Source organism: Myxine glutinosa, chromosome 4 (assembly GCF_964187855.1).
Source record: "Myxine glutinosa chromosome 4, kmMyxGlut1.1, whole genome shotgun sequence".
In the NCBI taxonomy this organism is placed as follows: Eukaryota; Metazoa; Chordata; class Myxini; order Myxiniformes; family Myxinidae; genus Myxine; species Myxine glutinosa.
The window spans coordinates 73587323-73610274 of record NC_136264.1 but is presented as its reverse complement, the minus strand read 5'-3'; the positions used below and the strand labels follow the sequence as shown (position 1 = coordinate 73610274).

The 22952-nt window shown below is 44.5% G+C and overlaps 2 protein-coding genes across 35 annotated transcripts in view; one reads left to right on the top strand and one right to left on the bottom strand.

Moving 5' to 3' along the window:
• LOC137424777 (uncharacterized) overlaps nucleotides 1–22952 on the top strand; it is a 675237-nt gene that overhangs the window by 337375 nt on the left and 314910 nt on the right. The gene's annotated exons all lie outside the window — the stretch shown is intronic.
• LOC137424790 (cytosolic 10-formyltetrahydrofolate dehydrogenase-like) overlaps nucleotides 1–22952 on the bottom strand; it is a 256540-nt gene that overhangs the window by 151743 nt on the left and 81845 nt on the right. For 22 of the 34 annotated variants that reach the window (XM_078775936.1, XM_078775934.1, XM_078775935.1 and 19 more), the window contains exons 1-3: nucleotides 19759–20055; nucleotides 7474–7635; nucleotides 4717–4951 (exon numbers count right to left, since the gene is read on the bottom strand). In XM_078775936.1, the coding sequence (XP_078632062.1) occupies nucleotides 4717–4951; nucleotides 7474–7600 (362 nt within the window). In that variant the 5' untranslated portion in view covers nucleotides 7601–7635; nucleotides 19759–20055. Of the gene's footprint in view, nucleotides 1–4716; nucleotides 4952–6786; nucleotides 6860–7473; nucleotides 7636–19671; nucleotides 20056–20512; nucleotides 20594–20832; nucleotides 20914–22952 lie in introns of those variants that run through there. The other 12 variants (XM_078775917.1, XM_078775916.1, XM_078775919.1 and 9 more) reach the window with 8 other exon arrangements.

The following is a 22952-nucleotide window of genomic DNA, read 5'->3' as shown; positions in this document are numbered from 1 at the left end:
TCTTTTAACCGGTTGACACACAGTCGTGTTCAAAGATTGCCCCTTAACCCCCCCCCCCCCCCCCCACCACTCAAATCCCTCCTAAAGCACAACTCAAAGCCTTTAAAACCTACCCTTATAAAGACACACACACACCCCCCCCACACACACACACACACACACCCCCCCCCCCCCCCCCCCACACACACACACACACACACACACACACACACACACACACACACACACACACACACACACACACACACACACACACACACACACACACACACACACACACACACACACACACACACGTTTATATGGCAGATGATAGACCAGATCTGGATTTGGACCTTAACCAAAATGTAATTGGCTTGTTCTTTTCACCTACGTAACTCATCCACCAAGTTTTGTCATAACTTGTCTCCAACTTGTTTTGAGATATCGTGCGAGATATCGTTTTGGCCCGATATATAGCACACTCAATGGTAAAGAAACACTTTAAAGGTTTTAAAAATATATTGTATCCGGATCCGTATTCGGATCTTCACCGAAATTTAATCAGTTCTTCCGTGTCACACACCCAACCTGTGCACCAATTTTCATCCAAATCAGTCTATAAATTTTTGCGATATTTTCCTACGATTCGGTTTAGCCCAATCACTCAATGGTAAAGAATCACTTTTAAAATTCTGGGATCCAGATCCGGATTCGAACCTTCACCAAAATCTAATCTTTTCATCCTTTGCACATACCCAACCTCTCCACCAAATTTGGTTCAAATCCATCCATAACTTTTTGAGATATCTTGTTCAAAAAAACAACAATCCCATCCCATCTCTACCACCTCTGACATCAACTCATCCTGGGAATTCTTCCAAAGTAAATTGCTCTCTCTCATGCACAGATTTATCCCATCTCGTCTTCAGTTGTCATACCCTTCCTCCCGTCCATGGTACACGGAATCTTGTGGTGAGGCTATTGCCCAGAAACAACTTGCTTTCATCTCCTGGAAAGCAAATCCAACGGAAGGAAATCTCATTTCCTTTCACAAAGCCCGAAACAAGTGTGTGTCCACCCTCAGGAGAGCCAGGAAACAATATCTCTCCGTTCTCAGGACCGAACTCTCTTATCTGTCTCCCTCTTCCAAATCCTGGTGGCGTCTGGTCAAATCTGTTTCTGGTGTTTGTTCCCCCTCCATCCCCTCCCTCACCTCAAATGGCCACACGGCTGACTCCGCATGTGAAAAAGCTGAATGCCTCAACTCTGTGTTTGCCTCGAAATCTTGTGTCCCAACCCCATCCCTCTCTGTACCCACCGTACCCAGTCGTACCCAGCTGCTCCTGGACTCTGTGTCCTTTCCTCCTGACAAGGTGGAAAAGTTTCTGTCAACCCTCGACTCTGATTCTGCAACTGGACCTGACGGCATCAGCCCACGGGTCCTAAAATCATGTTCTTCCGCTCTTTCACTCCCTCTCTCTGTTCTCTTCACCCTCTCTTTTGCTCAAGGTCATCTTCCATCTGCTTGGAAATCTGCCAACATCACCGCTTTGCACAAAAAAGGTGCAAAAACAGATCCCAGCAACTACAGACCAATCAGCCTTCTCCCAATTATCAGCAAAGTCATGGAATCCATCATTGCTTCAGATATGAAATCTTTCCTCTTCTCCAATGGCTTGATCTCTGATCATCAATTTGGTTTCAGACCTGGACACTCCACTCTGGACATGCTGCTTCTGCTTTCTCAACAATGGATGGAGGTCCTCAATGCCAAACAGGAAATTAGAGCAGTCTCCCTTGACATATCACGTGCCTTCGATACGGTCTGGCACCCCGCTCTGCTCACCAAACTCTCCTCTTTTGGTATCCATGGAAATCTCCACGCATGGCTGGCGGACTTCCTCTCTAGTCGTAGTCAACGTGTGGCCCTGAATGGGTTTCCCTCATCTACTCTTCCTGTTCAGGCTGGAGTTCCCCAAGGCAGTGTTCTGGGCCCTGTGCTTTTTCTGGTCTTCATCAATGATCTCTCTGACTCTCTTGAAAATCCTCTCTATCTCTTTGCTGACGACTCTCCTCTCTGTCGCTCCATTCTTCATCCCTCAGATCGGCAGGCTGCAGCCTCCTCACTCTCTGCAGACCTTGACAAAATCACAGACTGGGCAAACAAGTGGAACATGTCTTTCAATCCTGACAAATCTCACACTCTTACGATGTCTCTCCGAAAAGACCGACTGGACAACCCTCCCATCCACTTTCTGAATAATCCTCTCCAATAAGTTCTGTCACTCAAGCTTTTGGGTCTCACTATCTCCCATGATCTTTCATGGGAAAACCACATTTCAAATCTGGCCTCCAAAGCCAGTCGCCGACTGGGCATCCTCCGTCGTGCGACGTCCTTCCTTGGCACACCTGAGCTCCTCACCACATACAAGGCTTTCATCCGCAGCTCAATGGAGTACTGCTCTCCCCTCTGGGCTGGTGCTCCTGCCTCACACCTAGCTCGCCTTCACGCTGTTGAAACCAAAGCATTCAGAATCATTGGAATCTCCCGCGATGAAGCTAACTCCAAGGGCCTCTCACTCACTCACCGCAGGCAGATTGGTGGTCTTTCGGTCTTCTACCGACTCCTCTCTGGCCTTGCCCCCCCAGCTCTCTCTGGGCTCTGTCCCGCAAATATTCCTACAGGTCGCACAAGATCTGCCTGCAACCCTCTTATGGTTAAACTGCCAAAATCAAGACTCTCTGCTCACCTTCACTCCTTCATTCCTCTTTTCTCCCACCTCTGGAACAAACTCCCTCACTCTCTTCAATCCCACTCCACCCTCCAAGTCTTTAAAACAGCTGTTCACCACCATCTCTTATCTTCCCCCATCCAAAACCTTGATCTTTGCTACCCCCGCTAATTTCACCCCAATTCCACTTTTTTGAAATACCAACTTCTGTCCAGGAAGTCCTTGGTGGCCTTGTGTTTTACACTTCTCCCTCCCCCCCCCCCCCACCCCCCTTCCCATGCCTCCTCCCCCCGGGCCCTCTCCCTTCCACACATCTCCCTGCTCTCGGATGTTGTGTTTGTGTGCCTCCCCTTCTCTCCCCATCTTGTCTTCCGCTCCCTCTTTTTGGGTATTTTGTTTGTCTGGTTGATTTGTTTGTGAAGTAAATGTTAGCTCTTTCACGAGCCTCGATTCAGTATACAAAAAAAAAAAAAAAAAAAAAAAAAAACAGACAGACAGAGTTGAAAGCATAGCCTCCATCGACCTTCCGTGGCATAGGTAATTACATCCTCTTCTTCCTCAAGCTGATCACTGTGAACATTTAAACTTTGATGATAAATTAATTTGTCTATGGGGTCAGCTGTAGGCTTCACCAGGAACATTAATTATCTCAGAGTTGCAGATAATTCTGGAGGCACACTTTTCAACATTTTTGTCAAACATCATTGCAGTGCCTCTCAGTTCCCTTCACAAGCAGATTACCCTCACATCATCACTCATGAAATCACCAACATCTCTCCATCTCAAATTACAAAGTCTCAAAATATTAAACTTCCCTTCTGCATTTATTTTGTGATGTTCTCAGGTTTCTCGTCCTGAACCATTTGATATTTGAGTCATAAAACTAGGTGAAATAGCAAAGGTGGATGGCTGCCTGTTGCCCTTCTCATGGTTTATACTCGAGTGTTTCTTTCTCCGAGGTAGTTGCCTTCACCATGGATAAGCCCTCCTTCCCAGAGCAGTGTGGTTTTAAAGTGTCAGAGGTTCTGCTTTCGCACCTCTATTATTATCCCCTATTGGACTTGGTCCAAAACGAGGGCTTCTGGATTGGATCTTGTCCATCTGTCCGTCTGTCTGTCTGTCTGTCTGTCCTTCATTCCGTGTGTGCGTGCATGCGTCCGCAACGATATATCAGCCATGTATGGACCGATTTTGTTCATACTTGGCATAAAGACAATACATGATGGCATACATAAGCACATCATTTTGTTTCGTGATGAGATCAAAGATGGCTGACTGGCGGCCATTTTAGTTGTAAAAACCCCGATGTTGAACATGTCCTCAACTATTTCTCGGACATGCATTTACTGATCTCGTTAAAACGTGCCATACATATAATGAATGATGGCTTACATATGCATGTCATTGTTTTTCGAGATCAGATCCAAGATGGCCGATTGGCGGCCATTTCATTAGTTAAACGTGTCCATGACCATTTATTGGCCATGCATGGATCGATTTTGTTCAAACTTGGCACAAAGACAATACATGAGAGTAACATATAAAGAAGATTTTGTTTTGCAATCTGACCAAAGTTGGCCGATTGGTGGCCTTTCACTCCATACAGCAAAATTGCTAAAACCACGAGGGGCTCTGAAATGTTTTGTCTTTTTATTTTTGTTTGTTTAAATATGGTCAGTGTGGGATGCTAGGTGGTAGGAGTTTGGCTAGGTGAGGTTATTTGAGATGCTGTCCATCGAGATATCCTATCTCTATGAACATAATCAACCCAAGGATTATATGTCAGATTATACCTTAATCATTTTTGTTGCTAGAATTTTCTTTTCTGATATCAAAGCTATAGTGTATATTTCTGTATATATCCCTTTTGTTTCCCTCTGCCCACATTGTGCCTTACAATGAATAATCCAATCTTAATCTTCTCTCATAATTATTCTCTACTCCATTCCAACATCATTGTTGCTTCAATTAAATAAAATATCCAAATCGTAAGCTGCTCTACCAATTGATAGCGGAGGCTCCACGATGACGAGGAAGTAGTGATGGGTGGTAGATGATGGAGCCATGGCAGGGATAGTCTATCACCTGCATTGGTATAAACTGGGAGCAGTAGGGAAGTACATTGAGCTCTGCCCCCAAGGCTTTATAGGTTTCCAAGACTTCAGGGATTACTTGGCCCTTGACACGCCAGCGTGCTAGTTTGAAGACTGGCACACCATCCTTCTCTGCCGCAGTACCTGCCCACCAGCATCGGTTTGATAAATAGGTAGTAAAGATGCTGAAATCGATTTGGCATATCAAACAAGAAGTGAAAAGTTTAATATCTTAGCACAACCAAAAAAAAAAAAACATGGTACTCATTTGGCAAAACTGAGTAAGAGGTAAATATTGCATTATGTTTTGATTAAAATGTCAATTCACTTGTTTATCTGGTAAGTAAGCAAATCATCAAATACAGGACATAATCAGTTGGTTAAATTATTGGATATTCAGATGAAAAAATACTTTTTCGACGAGTCAATTCATTCAAAAATCAATGAGTAAAAGGTTCTTCAAGTGTTCCACAACTTGGTGCATCTCAAATTGGTCAATACTGTTTGTTCAATATAAGAAGGTGGTTTAAGTTCTTCCTGCACTTCCAATTATATAATGACTTTTCGTTCGAGGAAATAACTGAATTGTTTTTCCCTAGTAGTGGGAACTCTATCAGCATGTGTGTAGGAAGCTGCCATCTGATGCATTGCGGGTGGCCATATTGGAGGTGGCAAGCGGTGTATCGTGCTCTGTGGATGAGCGGAGCGAATGCGTTTTTCGTGAAGGAAAGCGCGAAGCTGGCTGAAATTCACAGAATACTTACGAGACAGTTTTTGGATGATAATCTCTCAAGAAGAAGTGTGTTTACATGGGCTAGAAAGTACAAAGATGGCAGAGACTTAGTCGATGATCTTCCACTTTTAACATGTTCTGGTGACGGCTATAACTCCTGCTAATATCCAGAGAATCGATCAACTTATCTTGAGCAATTGAACAACTTGTCATGATGTTGCAGAAGAAGTTGGAATCCGTATCAGGAGTGGAAAGTGAGTGGTCAAGTTTGGAGTGGAGCTAATACAGTGGCTCCCATGACCCACAAATTTAAAGTGTACGACATCTGTCAGGAAAGTGTTGGCTGCAATGGTTTGGGATTGCCAAGGACTGATTCTTTCTTGGCAGAGGAAGAAAAATAAATGTCTTGTATTACACAGGGACCTCCTACATAACGACATTCACAATGCAATTCACAGGTGGTGTCCATGAATGCTCCCCAGTGGTGTTGCATCTGTTACATAACAATACAGGACCTCATATGACAAATGTAACCAGTGCAGATGAGGTGAGAGGTTCTAAACCATTCACCTTATGCAGCCCAGATCTGTCAACATAAGACTTTCACCTCTTTGGGACACTATGGAAACACTTTGATGGCATCAAGTTTGGTAGTGATAAGAAAATGAAGGCCAATGTCCTAAAGTGGATACGTACCCAACCCAAAGACTTCTATGATACTTGTCGTTGTTACGGATCCGTCACTGCCACCATTGTTGTTATTATATACTTGTTGGATTTTTAGTTTCAGGTAATATTATTAAGATTTGTGTGTGACATGGAGATGACTTTAGTAAAAGGTAAAAATAAATGTTTGTGAAGGAGAAAGGAAGACGTGGCAAAGAGGCCGGAAGAGAAGAGAGGAGGAGCTTGGCAGAGGAGACGGCCATGAGAGAGATACAGCCGTGAATCGCATTAAGGCTGCGAGCGGACTTTTTTGATAGTGGTCGCGAATGAGTTGAGGCTTCCCGTGAAAGGGATTGCCCGCGACATCGTCCTATATTGTGATTGCAATTAAACCTGCGTCTCAGGTTTTATTAGCATGCGTGAGTTATTGTTGGAGAAAAATCAAGCGCCTCCATTACAGGCTGATACGCCATTTTGTCCTCGAAGAGACTGTCCACTTGGTGCATCTTGTTTTGTCGTTGGGATTTCCATATCGACCTCATAGTGTTGATTGCCGTTGGTTCCCATATCGACCTCTCACCTAGTAACTCCTCGTCCTCTGTCGTGCCGATACCTGCCTGTTCTCTGCATGGCTTCACCCAGCGTGGGGATCCCTGCATGGAATTTGGGGAAGGTTACATTCCACTCACACTTGGCGTGTCGTGAGTTTATTGCTTTGAGAGCATTGGGGGAATGATGGTACCATCATATGTATTGTTTATTTGATGCAAGTGATATTTTGATTGTACTTTCTTTCATAGTGTTATTATTGAGTATGTGAGAGTTCTTAATACAATTACTTGTTTTGTTCTACAATTGCATTTGTGTGGCTTCACCATGGTTTATTAGAACACTCAAAATAACAAATCTTTCTGCCGTGTTCCCTCTCGAGACTGAGGGGCACCGTAACCGGAGTTTGGGGAGGTAACACATAAAAGTCATGCAGCAGTGTTTAAATGCAAGTACATTTTTGCTACATAAGAACATGTTGAGAAATCGTGAAAGTTTCAACCTTTTCAGATTACTATTTATGTGAGTGCAAAGTTAAAGTACATGTAGTCCTTGAACCATCATTAGCATTAAATCTCCTTTCTGAGAAGCTCTGATATCAGGTTTGAACTCCAATTTCAGTTTTTATTGCATTAAGGCATAACGTGCACTCTTTTTCGTGTTCTCTTTTATTTATTTATTTCACCCGATTTCTACGCAGTGACCATCGTTCACTCACCTAGGGGATCTGACTTGCCATCTTTGTCAGGGATGGTGAACACACCCTTCACATCATGACCTTCAGCACGCAAACATTTGTACACTTCCAACCCAAACTGGCTCTGGCCAATCACCACAATCTTCATCTCTGCTTCACAATTTCTTCTTTGTCGTCAAATTTCTGAAAAAACAACAAAAAAAACAGGGCATTTAGCAATGCAGAGACTCGACATGGTATATAGATTGCAGTAGATCTGATAACTAGTGCAAACTGACTGATCGACTGACGAACTGACATACAACACCATTAGTCCATGACGATACCTTTTCATGCTCCCTCGGTAATGTGTGAGGCTAATAGGGGATCCACTAAATCCACGCATCCATATAAATCATGAAAAATATGTCAGTTATGGCTCTTATATAGAAAAAGTTAACCCATCTATGCATTATATTAATAAATTTGATTTTTTATAAAAAACATTTAAACGTTATTATTGATTTTAATTAATTCATATACATTTGACCGAGCAGCATAATTATCACACAAAGATAAGCCTTTATAAGGAGTAGAGATAAGAAAAGTGATACATATGGCCCTTGACAATACACAAACACAGACGCTTTGATCCAAAATGGCTGCCAGACCATGTGAGTGAAGACATAACTTTATATTCTCTTAGACAATTGTTGTGTAGATCACGCTCAAGAAATTTCAAACTGATCAGACTAATCGTTGTCCCAGTCGAATTAAGACATCATAATTAAGGCACCAATGACGTCATCCTTAACACTTATTCCCCATGCAGAGTTCTTTATAATGAGGCACATTTAAATTTTTTCTTTGGAGAAATTTTGGAGATATAGAGGTGCAACGTTTTTCGATTTTTCCAAGATGGTGCCCCTACCACGTGACCTATGACGACATAATTATCACAAATTCTACAGGCAGAGGTGCTCCTATGGTAAAATTCCATGTCAATCAGACCAACGGTTGTCGAGAAAAAGAATTTTAAAAATGCAGACACGCAAGCCACATGTACACCACATGTATGCAACCGAATGCCTAACCCTCTCCGGCCTAGCTCCCCATGCTCTGTCTGTGCTTTTCCCCCCCAAATATTCCTACAGGTCACACAAGATCTGCCAGCAACCCTCTTCTGGTGAAACTGCCAAAATCTAGACTCTCTGCTCACCTTCACTCTTTCCTCCCACCTCTGGAACAAACTCCCTCACTCTCTTCAATCCATCTCCTCCCTCCAGGTCTTCAAAACAGCTGTTCACCACCATCTCTTATCTTCCCCTATCCAAAACCTTGATCTTTTCTACCCCCGTATAAAACACCCCAGATCCGCCTCTTTCAATCTCCAACTTCTTTGCTGTAATTCCTAGTCGTGTTCATAAGCTTTATACCGTGTACTCCTCTCCCAGCCCTCTCCCTTCAACAAATCTACCGACGTCCCTGTTATCTTCTGTTGTTGTGCTTGTGTGCTTCCCTCTCTCTCCCTCTTGTCTCCTGCTCCATCCATTGTATGTTTTATGTGTCTGTGCATGTTTTCATGTTTAATGTGTTAGCTCTTACATGAGCCTCGATTCTGTATACAAAATAAATAATGAAAATTAAAATAAAAAAAACTGCTTTTCGCTTCGCAAGCGCAGGGTAAAAATCATATCTGCAATCTCATTGCATTTGATTAGCGACAGCTACTATTCAAAGTACGCAGGAGCAAATGGCAAATGCTGGCCCATTTACAAGCATTATTGTCACACAAATCGTATGATGTTAATCATTGGTTGACTGACATGATGTAACTTAGAGCAAAACATTGTATCAATGAGAACCACAGCTGTTCTTTGCACCAAACTATGAAACATTGGCAGAACAACTCTAATTAGTGAAACAGTACTCCAATAACATTCAAAAGGAATTTGGCCTGGATAAGTGTGCCAAGTACACATTCATATGAGGTAGATCAACAAAATCGGACAACATAGAATTGACACGAATAAAACAATAAAGGAGTTAGACAATGACACATCATACAAATAAATACCTTGGGGTAGAAGAGGGCCACCAAACATGTCACAAACAAATGCACAAAACAATTACCAAAGAATGCCTGCGTAGAACGAGGCTGATGCTGAAAACAGAACTTTCTCCAAGGAACAAAATCAAAGCCATAAACCATAAACAAAGTACAGCTGCAGAAAAATAAACTGGCCACAATCAAAAATCAATAAACTGGATATCAAAACAAGGAAACTCCTCACCATCCACAAAATGTTTCACAAAAATCAATGCATCCCGAGAATGTACCTGCCGAGACGAGGAGGAGGTAGCGGCCTGATGGAGCTCAACCAAGCGCATAGGATGACAGCTGTATGATTGGCCTAATACGTAAAAAGTTCAACAGACTACCAAATCCAATTTGTAAGCAAACAGAAATACAACAAACCAGAGAAGGTATCCCTAACCCACCTGGCAAAATATTTACAAAGACAGGTGCGAATGGAAGATGTCATACAATAAACTGAAACAACGAGTACAGCCGCAACAATAGCAAAAAATAAGAAAGAAAAATATAAAACAAAATATCAGCAGATATACACCGCCAACTGGGAAAACGATAGAGCAGGAAGGTATAAATATATAAAACTAGTACGACCAAGTACCAAGTTTGATTTGAGTGTATTACCTGTACCAAGTTTGATTTAAATCCATTCAGCTGTTCTCAGGTTATCACATTTTTACCTCGAATGACCTATGACCTTTGACCACTTGACCCCAAATTTTAATCAGTTCAAGTTTACATCATTATACATACCTGCACCAAGTTTTAATTTAAATCCCTTCAGCTGTTCACAAGTTATCACACTTTTTACCTGACATGACTTCTGACCTTGGGAGCCCAAAATCTAATCAGTTAATCTTTACATCATTGTACATACCTCTACCAAGTTTGAATCAGATCATTTCAGCCGTTCTCAAGTTATACACCTATTACGGACTTTGACATTTAACCCGCAAATTATAATCAGTTAATCTTTACATCAATATACATACCTGTACCAAGTATGAATTGGAGTACTTCAGCTGTTCTCAAGTTATAGATGTATTTATGTACTTTGACCTTTGAGCTTTGCCCTCAAAATCTAATCAGTTAATCTTTATATCATTATACATACCTGTACCAAGTTTGAATTAGATCACTTCAGCCGTTCCCAAGTTATAGACATATTACAGACTTTAGCCTTTGACTTATTGACCCCAAAATCGAATCAATTCATCTTTACATTATTCTCCATAACTGTACCAAATTCAGTCAGAATCCCATCAATGGTTCACAAGTTATCGCGGAAACAGGATTTTTACCTAACATGCCCTGTGACCTTTGGCCTTTGACCTCATGATCCCAAAATCGAATCAGTTCATCTTTACCTCATTATACATACCTGCACCAAGCTTGACTAGGATCCATTCAGCCGTTCTCAAGTTATCGCGGATACGAAAACCTATCACGGATGGATGGACAGACGGATGGACAACCTTAAAACATAATGCCTCTGGCAACTTCATCAACAGAGGCATAATAATAATAATAATAAAATAGAAAAAATAAAGAGTTGGACAGATTGGGAGTAGACAAAGAAGGCTCTTCGAAATGGCTAAAAACAGGTCAGCTCAACTGTGATGGATAACGAATCATTATACGAGTAAATGCCCAAGACCAAGGACACTGCACCAATGGCTTTAAGAAAATGGTGGGACTGAGTCAATGAGACAAGTGTGGTTCTGCAAGGTAGAAACAGAAAGTATGAGTCACCTCCTATCTGGATGTAAAAAAAACAAACAAAAAAAACCTCATGTTGGAGCAGCTGTACACCCAAAGGCACAACAAGGAATGTCGAGTAATCTGCTGCCACATCTGAAAAAGTCTCAATATCCCAGTTCCATAAAAGTCATGGAAACATGAACCAAAAGCAATCACTGAAAACAGGGACACAAGGACATGTATGACCTAATGATCCAATCAAGCGTGAACATAGAAGACAAAGCATTGCGACCAGATATAGCACTGAGGTACAAAAAAGAAGAGAAGGCATTGCTAATTGAGGCTGGTGTCAGTCCCCAGCAATTTTAGCCTAAACGCGCAAATCAAGAAAATGACCAAAAAACAAGTCCTCAAAAATGAAGTGAAAAGATCCTGGAAGATGAAGAGTGACACAATTGTACCAGTGATTATTGGATGTCATCGATGCCTTCATTTTAACGTCATAATTCGACAATTACGCAACGCTTAGACCGATCAATTTGAAACTTGTGGAGCGGGATCTACGCAACAATTATATTGGAGAATGTAAATGTATGACGTCATCGGTCACATGGTCTGGCAGCCATATTGGCTCAAACAAAAAAACCCTTAAAAAAACAGAAGAGTTGGCTCACACCAAGTCAACTGAGTAGGGGAAGAATTCTATGTATGAATTCTACAGGACCATGTAGTTCTTCTGAGTGCTTTCTCGGTTGGTTCTCTTGTTTTCTATTCTATAGAGATGCAGTCTTTCCCCGACTGGTATCAACCTCATCTCTGCTATTTTGTTGGCCAACTCTTCTTCCAGTCATCATCATCGTCTTTTTCTTCTTCTCTACTTTGTTGTTCTCCCTAGTCTTCATGTTCTTTATCATCTACTGTTCTTGCTCTCATCCCTTCTGTCTCTGTTGGTGTCATATGATTTAGGTCAGCAGGTGAGACTTGTTCCTTCTCTCGTGGTAGGTAGGTCTGCATCATTTCTTTCTGTTGTGTGTGAGCAGCATTTCCGAGCCAGTTGGTTTTGTGCATTTGAACACGATGGTGGAACCGTCACGTTTAGCACAACAATGTAGGTTGCTGGTCCTATGCTGCACTGAAAATGCCCTGAGGGACACTACTGGTCTACGCTGTACTGAAAATGCCCTGAGGGCCATTACTGGTCCTATGCTGGACTGAAAATGCCCTGAGGGCCATTACTGGTCCTATGCTGTACTGAAAGTGCCCTGAGGGCCATTACTGGTCCTATGCTGTACTGAAAGTGCCCTGAGGGCCACTAAATGGTAGGCCCATGGCTGCATGGTTGGGGTATCAATTTGACATTTGGACAGGGTGCCAGCACCGCGGGATATTTCATGTCCACCAGCAATGAATCCTAGCAGATGAATCCCAACCAGGCTAACACAACAACGTTGGGCCAACGTCAGCACCGTCGTTGGGCCACCGTCAGCACCGTCGTTGGGCCAACGTCAGCACCGTCGTTGGGCCAACGTCAGCACCGTCGTTGGGCCAACGGAGTTGTGTTAGCTGTGAAGCCTATCATCCCATCTGATCCATGTGGGGAATCAGATCCAGATGAGATAACTGTAATTGCAACATCCTATCGGACCATATAGTATTTGACAAGTCTTACTACACTTTTTCTTCTTTGACGACAACAATTATTCCCACGTTATTGTGGGGTTGGTTGGTGGGGGGCGGTGGGGGGTGGAGGGGGTGGGTGGGGAGAAGGGGAGGGGAGGAAGCTTGGCACAAGTCTTACACGAACTGGTTGGCCAAGCCTGCCATTCGGATAAGGTTATGGCACAATTTGTTGATAGGATGGCAGAATAGATAAGATGATGGCAGAATTTGTTCCTGATGACAGCGATAACTCTCCTACTATTCATGAAGGACACCGTGGGATCTATAACGTCCATTAACGAATGTGAAACACCAGGATGGCAGTTTATACCTCTGTCAGGATTCGAAGTCAGGCTAGATAGCTTGGAGGCGAGTGTGCGAACCTCCAAGTCACCGCACAGTATCTAGTGCCACATGTAAATCTGTATTGGGTACATTCAGACTTCACGCAAAGAAGGTGCTCGCACGCACCTTTGCACCTTGTCATGTATGCAGTGCAAATGTTCACCGTTGTATCCCTACACCGGGACCGGGTTGTATCCCTACGCCAGAGCTCGGATGGCGCTGCTGTGAATCGGGCCTTGATCGGCAGAGTGAATAAACGCGTACGACAATTGATCGCAGTTTGTCGAGATACTTTACATGGCGACGAAGGTAAACATCTAGACCATGACATCTTTCGGCCATATCGATGAATTCGACCCTCATGAGGGGGATTTTGACACGTATTCTGAGCGGTTGTCTTTCTACTTCGAGGCGAACGGCATTGCGACTGAAGGCCGGATGAAGGCCGTCTTCCTGTCCGTTTGCGGAGGTGAGACGTTCACACTCGTTAAAAACCTGATTCGGCCTCGGACAATCCAAGAGCTCACGTATGCAGAGCTCAAGGCCGCTTTGAAGGAACATTGCAACCCATCTCCTTCAGTCATCCTGTGTCGGTTTAATTTTTACATGTGCAGACAGCAGCAAGGTCAGTCGATCGCAGACTTCATTGCACACCTCAAAAAACTGTCACATCTGTGTGAGTTTGGGGACACGATCGATGACATGCTTCGTGATTTGCTGGTGGTTGGCATGTCCAATGACCGCACTCGTAGACGCCTGCTTGCTGAGAGAAGACTGACGTTCCAAAATGCCAGAGACACCGCCATTTCCATGGAAAGTGCTGAACGCAACGCTACAAGCATCGGTGCCACTCGCTCATCTGGTACCAGCCCTGCTGTGAATCAGTTGGATCATGTTCAGCCACAACGTTGGAACAAGGCTCCTCGTCAGAAGCCAGTGCAGTCTCAAACCCACAACAACTGTTTTCGGTGCAACGGAAAGCACCCTCCGGAGACGTGTCGGTTCAAAGATGCCACCTGCCATTTCTGTTCGAAAACTGGCCATATTGCTCCAGCTTGCATCACTCGCAAATCGGGAAAAGGAAAAGCTGCTGACAAGATTCATCAGTTTATCGGTTCGGAGGAACCCGAGCTTGACCAGGTGAGCTCTGTTTCCGACAACTCAGAATCGTATGACCTGCTTCATATTGATTCTCACCATAGGCGGGACCCTCTTCTTGCCAATGTTGTCGTCAACAATCGACCATTGCAAATGGAGGTCGACACTGGTGCGGCCGTCTCGCTCATCAGCCATGCTGTTTTCACAAACCTGTGGAGTGATGCTGACCGACCCCATCTGAAACCTACTACCTATGGACTCTCCACCTATACAGGTGAGAAGATTGTTCCCTGCGGTACATGTGATGTCACGGTGGGCTACGATAACCGTGAGTTTCACCTACCCCTGATCGTCATTCCTGGAAAGGGCCCTTCCTTACTCGGCAGGAACTGGTTGAGCATAATTCGACTGAAGTGGGAAAGCATTCATCAACTCCGGGCAGCCAACGTTTCTCCTACCGCAGCATACACACTCAAAAATGTGCTGGATACGTACCCGGATGTCTTCAAGGATGAGCTTGGAACCTTGAAAGGACATACGGCTAAACTCAGGGTTGACCGGGATGCCAATCCTATATTTTGCAGGGCTCGCCCAGTCCCTTTCGCCCTGCGTGAGCGGATTGACAAGGAACTGGATCATCTTGAAAATCTGGGGATCATCGAGCAAATCCAGTATGCCGAATGGGCGGCGCCCATCATTCCAGTCATAAAATCGGACCAGTCCATCCGCATATGTGGAGATTATAAAATGACCGTGAACAGGTGTTCTTCATTGGATAAATATCCAATCCCGAGGATCGAAGACCTCTATGCTCGTCTCACGGGAGGCAAGACTTTTACGAAACTCGATCTCAAATCCGCCTATCTACAGCTCTGCTTGGACGAGAATTCGAAACAGTATCTTACCATCAACACGCATCGTGGGTTGTATAGGTACCACCGACTTAGTTTTGGAGTGAAATCTGCACCTGGAATTTATCAGCGTGTCATGGACAGTTTGTTTGCTGCCGAACGCAACGTCGTTTGTTACCAGGATGATATTCTGGTTACTGGTCGTACGGACGCGGAACATCTACAGAACCTGGAGAGAGTTCTGAAGAAGATTTCGGACTCCGGCCTACGTTTGCGTCGAGACAAGTGCAAGTTTATGGTGCCATCAGTCACGTACCTGGGTCATACGATTGATGCCGAGGGTCTACACCCGACAGATGAGAAAGTCCGAGCTATCAAGGATGCTCCTTCTCCACGAGATGTGACCGAATTGAAGTCATACCTCGGTTTGCTTCAGTTCTATGGTCGTTACATCCCGAATGTGACCGACGTTTTGGGCCCCCTTTATCGGCTTTTGAGGAAAGGAGTCTCCTGGAGCTGGGGGTCTACTGAACAATCAGCATTCCAGACCTCTAAGGATCTGCTCAAATCGTCCAATGTTCTCGTTCATTTTGATCCAGAGAAGGATCTTGTGCTGACATGCGATGCCTGTCGGTATGGAGTGGGGAGTGTATTGTTATGAATTTGGTAATGCAACATCTAGAGCTAGGTAGATCTGAATAGGTAGGTATTCGGCTGTCGTGACAGGGACTCTACATGTAATAAGTTATTGATGTTCAGGCGGTTGTCGGGGTAAGATGTATGAGTGTGGATCTACCTGGAGATTCGAGTGTTAAATAGTGAGGGATTAAAGGTAACGCCCCTGTGAGTATCACCTAGTAATCAAACCTTTGTCCTTTATGGCACTGCAAACCACATAAACATTAGTTAGGTCCTTAGTGCAACATTAAATAATTCCCTTTCCCTGACATTGACTTCGTAATAAATGGGCACCACCAGGCCAAGAACACCGCCACAATACACCGCCACCGTTTACACCTCCAAGGCCTACAAACCTCGCCTGCGCACCTCAAAGGCCTACCAACCTCGCTGGCACGTGTTACACCAGGACCGCGGGGTCACGGACGGGAGATGTCAGGAGTCGCATGCCGCAGAGGGCGTGACCTGGGCGAGTTGGGAGGCTATGATTGGCTGAGGAGCGCGCCAATGTGACGTCATCGGCCACCAATATAGGCGACGGTCGGACGCCATTTCGGAGTTCGAGTGGAGTCCAGAGTTGAGAGAGTTGAGTCGCAGAGTTCGTTGTTACAGTTCCGTACCAGAGTTCGTGGCAGTTGGCACAGGACACGGTTCGTTGCACAGTTCGTCGGAGTTGGCACAGGACACGGTTCGTTGAACATTCGTGACCACAGCTCGTTGCAGTTGGCAGTTGGCACTTGGTTTTGGTTGCTTCGTGCAGCCCTGCGGTGGACCGTTGGAGCAAAGGAGCTCGTGGTGTGTGTGGGCCGTTGGACCGACGAGGCCTGGTGGCGCTTGGAGGCGGACGCAGAGGGCCGTGGAACTTGGAGCGAGGTGTGCGATCGGGCCGAAAGGAGCGGTGTTGGACGGCAGCCACAAAGACGACGAAAGACCAGATAAGCCCGAATCCGCGTACATTTTGAACGACGTGACGTGTTCTTTTCGTAATTAATCTCCCTCGTTTTGTGTTTGATATCAGTCGTGTGGGGACGTCCCGATTTAGTTATTAGTATTACCGGCGCGTGTTTTTTTCACTGTTATTACTTTTCAATAATAAATCCTTATATTATTTTCTGTACATATTTGAACGCAGTTTCCTGGGTGTTTCATTTTAATAGATAAGGCTGTGGAGCTCGTTGCGTCTGGCCTCCCGCGCGTTTAACTTTGTGTTGAGCTTGAATCCGCCATTGAGTTTTCGCCTCGGGAGTGTAAAGTCTCGCAATCGGTCATCCGTGTTACCCTACGGTGTTCACCAAGGGTAGTCACGCGACAGTATTATCGCACGTGATGCCTGATGGTACGGAAAGACCGGTTGCATTTGCATCCAGAACGTTGACCCCGGCAGAGAAAAACTATTCCCAACTTGACAAGGAAGGATTGGGAATCGTTTTCGGCGTCGGCAAATTTCGCCAGTACCTTCTTGGACATCATTTCACGATTCGCACTGATCACAAGCCGCTGATCAGTCTGTTTGGTCCAACTAAGGCGACATCTGACACACTACCGCCCAGGATCATCCGCTGGTCCCTGTTTCTCGCTGCTTATGACTACACCATATGTTATAAGCCCGGTTCGTCTATCACAAATGCAGATGCCATGAGTCGGTTACCCCTTCCAGAATCCGTTGATGATTCGCCTACACCAGGATCCATTATCGCACTGATGGATCATCTGGAAGATTGTGCTGTCGATTCCGGCCAGATCCGCACTCATACTCGACGAGACCCCGTTCTGTCCAGAACTGTCCAGGCTGTACAGCTTGGATGGCATTTGCTACCTGAGGGTGACCCAGATTTTGCGGCTTTTAAAGCACGTAAAAACGAACTCAGCGTGGAAAATGGTTGCCTACTCTGGGGATGTCGTGTTGTGATCCCGAAAAATCTGCGTTCCAGGGTCATGGATGAAATCCATGACTGTCACCCCGGGATTGTGAAGATGAAGTCACTCGCCAGAAACTATGTGTGGTGGCCGAATCTTGATGCTGATATCGAACATCATGTTCGACATTGTTACCCCTGCCAGAGCACCCGGAATACACCTGCGAAAGCGCCACTGCATCCCTGGGAATGGCCCAGCGAACCGTGGCATCGCCTACATCTCGATTATGCCGGGCCTATTAACGGCAGCATGATTCTAATAATTACGGACGCGCACACAAAATGGATTGATGCCTATGTGACGCGTGGTACTACGTCAGCCATTGTCATCGAAAGACTCAGACGCTGTTTCGCCACTCATGGTCTGCCCAGGATGATCGTGAGTGATAACGGTTCGTGTTTTTCCAGTACCGAGTTTGCCAAGTTCACACGTCGGAACGGCATCAAACATAAGTTTGTCAGCCCACATCACCAGGCTTCAAATGGCTTGGCCGAACGATCCGTGGGAATCATCAAATCCGGATTGCAGAAACTTCAGGAGGGAACCCTGGAAACAAAGCTGTCTCGTCTCCTGTTCAAATACCGCATCACGCCACAATCAACAACCGGTGCAGCTCCGTCTGAGTTATTGATGAAACGACACTTGAGATCGACACTTGACAATCTCAAACCAGACATATCATCAAATGTTTATCAGAGCCAGCTTAATCAAAAGTTGGTGCACGATAAGACGTCCAACAGTCGATGTATCAACATTGGAGATCCAGTGTTTGCCCGAAATTTTGGTGCAGGTGCGACGTGGCTACCGGGAGACATCATCGAGAAGCCAGGTCCACTGTCCAGTGTGATTCGCCTGCAGGACGGCCGCGAAATTCGTCGACATCAGGACCACATAACCTACCGTCACTGTGAGTCGATGGAGCCTGTAGCATCGTCACAGTCAGGACAACAGTTCGACCCGCCACTGCCGGAGATCGTCGTGGCCGCTCCAGCCGGCTCGGATGCCCCGAAAACCTCTGCAAACGCTACACCCTTCGTGGAGACCAAAGGAATCACCTCGGACTCTGTATCCACTGGTACACCGCGACCCAAAGGAATCACCTCGGACTCTGTATCCACTGGTACACCGCGACGCTCAATGCGTGAGAGAAAAGCACCCGACCGGTTGAATCTTTGAAGATGTTTTTTTTTTCACGTTGACACATGTTCTATTTTCACGTATTTTCATTATTCTCATAACCGTTTGCACACATATTTTCACATGTTTTGGAAATGTTGCTTTTGAAATGTCAATTCTGGAAATCTAGCACGTATTGCTCTTGGTAATTTTGGACTTAAAGGGGAGGATGTCATGTATGCAGTGCAAATGTTCACCGTTGTATCCCTACACCGGGACCGGGTTGTATCCCTACGCCAGAGCTCGGATGGCGCTGCTGTGAATCGGGCCTTGATCGGCAGAGTGAATAAACGCGTACGACAATTGATCGCAGTTTGTCGAGATACTTTACACACCTCTTCTAAGACTCCTCGCAGGACACGTCACACAAACTTCATTTTGGGGGGAAATAAATCGATTGCACGAAACACAATTCCGTTTGGGAAGTCGAGCGACCTTCGGATTGCTAAACCCGGATTAAAACGGTGGATCTCAACACGATACTGGAGACGGTTAAAAATAAACATCTTCATATTAAATGGGGGTTAAAGGAGGGCAAAAAGCTTCTTTCGTGTGACGTAACATTTTAGTCTTCGTTCCTCATTTCCCCGACCCGCAGCGAGCAATCTGACACCAGGAGGCTACAAAAATAAAAATAACTTGGCTGAAAAACTACAAACACAAAAAAAATTAAAGTTTATAAAAGTTAAACTTTTAAAAGTTAACAAGAAAGTTTCGCACGGGCACAAGTCGTGTGCAGACGGGCTTAGGAGAGGTAGCACCAAATCCCCTGTTGTAGGTCAACACCGTTACTGGACCCCAACTCACCAGCTGTACCAGGAGCAACACACCCAGGAAAAGCAGTCGATCAAACAGGGGAAAACGAGATCGCTTCAGCTTTTGTGGAATTGAAATGGACCCATAGGGGGGGTGTTCGAGCTTCAGTCCCGACCTGGTAGGACGAGGCGAGGGGAGGAACCCGAGCCTGGAGTGTTTACCACTGCTGATCCTTTTTTCATTCCCTTCCGCAGGATCGTAAATGAAAGTTCACGGCGGTCAGGGCTTCGCAAAACAAATGGGTTACGTCGATGTAATGGGGCGTGGCCTCGTGGGGAGCTCATCATCAATATCCCACGTGACGGGGCGTGACCTTGCGTCATTAAAACGTGAACTTGGAAAAGTGACAGCTCCATTAAAAAAATCTCCACCACGTAAACCAATCACATTGATGGGAAGTAACCATAAAATAAATCATTACTCGCAAAATCGAAGATGTTTCAAGTATATTGGTTGGTCTTGTGCGTTATTCTGTCTGTGTCTGTCTGTCTGTCTGTTTGTCTGTCAATCGCCTTCAGGTCACAATAATTTTAAACCGATCTTCACGAACCTTCACCAGATGGTAGACTTGGTCATAAGGAAGTAGCCTATTGAGTTTGAGGTCAAAGGTCATCTTAAGGTCAATGAAATGTTAAAACATAAAAATAAAATAAATGTAAAAAATAAAAAATGTAAAAAATTAAAAATTAAATGTTGAAAAATAAATAAAAATTTTTTTTTAAACATTCTTCCTTTTGTTTTGCACCTTGTGATCTCTCCTGTTGTCGTCTCCCCTTTAGATCTCTCCTTTCGTCCTTTATATCCAAAGTCGAGGCTCATGGAAGAGCTAGAGCATGAGAATCACAAAGAGTAAATCAGCAACGACAAATGATGGCAAGGCGAAGAGGTACTCAAACTAGGCTCTTTCAGATCCTGAGATCACAAATGCTCCATCATCAATTTTGAATGCCAGCTTTGCAGATGAATAATCTCAAAAAGTATTCATCAAGACATAAACACCCAGCATAACCTTCATACTAATACTTCATACTTCATTTACAGTCAGGTCAGTCTCTTGACTGCCACTGCTAACATGTAACCCAGTGCCACCTGCCGCATGGTCGGAAAATCGGCGACTAAACCGACAACCCTCACTGGCTTGCCAGTGGAGAGGGTGACAGACAGTGACACCCTGCAGGACTAAAAACCATACCTGTTAAAGGGGGGATGAGCTCCCTGGGGGAGCCAATGGCCATCCAGTAAGGACATTATTTCTCCAAAAAAACCACCCATCCGGTTGGACCGGGTTTTTTTTCGGTAAAACCGGTTTTTAGGTTTTTTTAAAGGCTTTTAGGGTCTTCGGGGTCTCAAAGGGTCTTAAAGGGTGTTAGGAGTCTTCAGGGATATTAGGGATCATTATAATATAAGGGCCATAGGGGTCTTTGTGATCTTCGGGTCCTAAAGGATCTTTGAGTCTGAAGGGTCTTAAGGGTCGTTGGGGTCTCAAAGCATCTTTGGGACCTTAGGGCTCTTGATGGTCTTAAGGGTATTTGGGGTCTTATGGGTCTTCGGGTTCTTACAAGTTATAAGGGTCTTGGGGTCTTCAAAGGTCTAAGGGGTCGCAGCAGTCCAAAGGGTCAAAAGGTGGTACATTCCAATAGTACGTAATTAATAGACGGATGTGTGGTGAGTGTGCCACTGATGTTCAAGCATTACGTAAATAATCTATCTAAATATCTATAAAGCTCAGTTGACTTTTTGCTCCACCAAATAACAGTGAAACGGAGTTGAGTAAAGGGGTGAAAATTCTACAGATGCTGTGATAAATAACTAACTCTGTCGGTTTGAATGTTTGAAAGAGAATAGACGTCTGGATCAATTTTTGAATTAAATATAAATCCCGATTTATATATATATTTCTCTAGAATGCAAGCAATCTCTGTGTGTCTGTGTGTCTGTCTGTGTGTATGTCTGTGACCGCTGTTTCTCGACAACCACTGGTCCGATCTAAGTGAAACTTGCCAGGTATATTGCTGGGGACCTGACGATGTGCCTTTTCAAGGTTTGCTATTAATCGGACAAGTGGTTACCAAGTTATGGCCATTTATTTAGCAAACACATACGTTTTGTACGTGAACGAAGGAACGGCGAAGGACGAGAGCGAAGACCGAAGGAACGATGAAAGTTTTAATACTTACTGTCCATATACTAGTCTATATTATAGCCGGCGAAGCCGGTGTTGTCAATAAACGCGTACGTATTATGTCGAAAACCAGATTATGCCTTGGCTTGAGAATTCCGAAGCTCAATGGAGGATTCTGAAGCTTGCGGATGCGGAAGTATGCATAACAAATTGGAAAACGTTCAATAGGAGTTTCTTTCACCCGTCTTTGTTTGATTCACAATCTTATGCACCTCCAATTTATTATTAAAATACTTTAAGACCAACCTCGGCCCGCACGGGCCTGGTTATCTTCAGCGAAAATCGTCACCAAACACCGGAACCAATGAGATTCGAGCATTTGAAAAAATATTTCTAAAACCAAATCACTCAATGGAGGCCGCCATCGACCGGATGCGGAAGTTTGCATAAAACAATTGCGAAAAAGTTCAATAGGAGTTTGTTTCGCCCGTCTTTGTTTGATTCACAATCTAATGCACCTCTAATTTGGAATTAAAATACGTTAAGACCAACCTCGTTATCTTCAACGAAAATCGTCACCAAACACCGGAACCAATGAGATTCGAGCATTTGAAAAATATTTTTTAAAAGCTTACTACGCGTTTCGGACGCTGAAAACGGCGTCAATATTCTAAAATTGACGAAGAATTATTTTGTAGAAATCTCGCGGCCGGAGGGGATAGTTTTTCACGGCCGGAAATATCCGAAGTTGAGACGGAATTCACCGAATTAATCAAGAAGAATGAATGAATATTGAATGAACTAGTGAATGAATGAACATTCACCGAATTAATCAAGAAGGAAATTTTAATAAACTTTAATCCCATCCAGAATGCAAATGGTGTCATTTTGAACTAGTTACGGTACCGACTACACCTACCTACTACAAACTACCTAACCAACTGATGCCATAGTGATGGGTAAAATAGTGGCAAGAAGCTTTGGCTTCGCCGGCTCATTGCGGCTTTGCAGTCAGGTACTAGTAGCCGGCAAAGCCGGTGTTGTCAATAAACGCGTACGTATT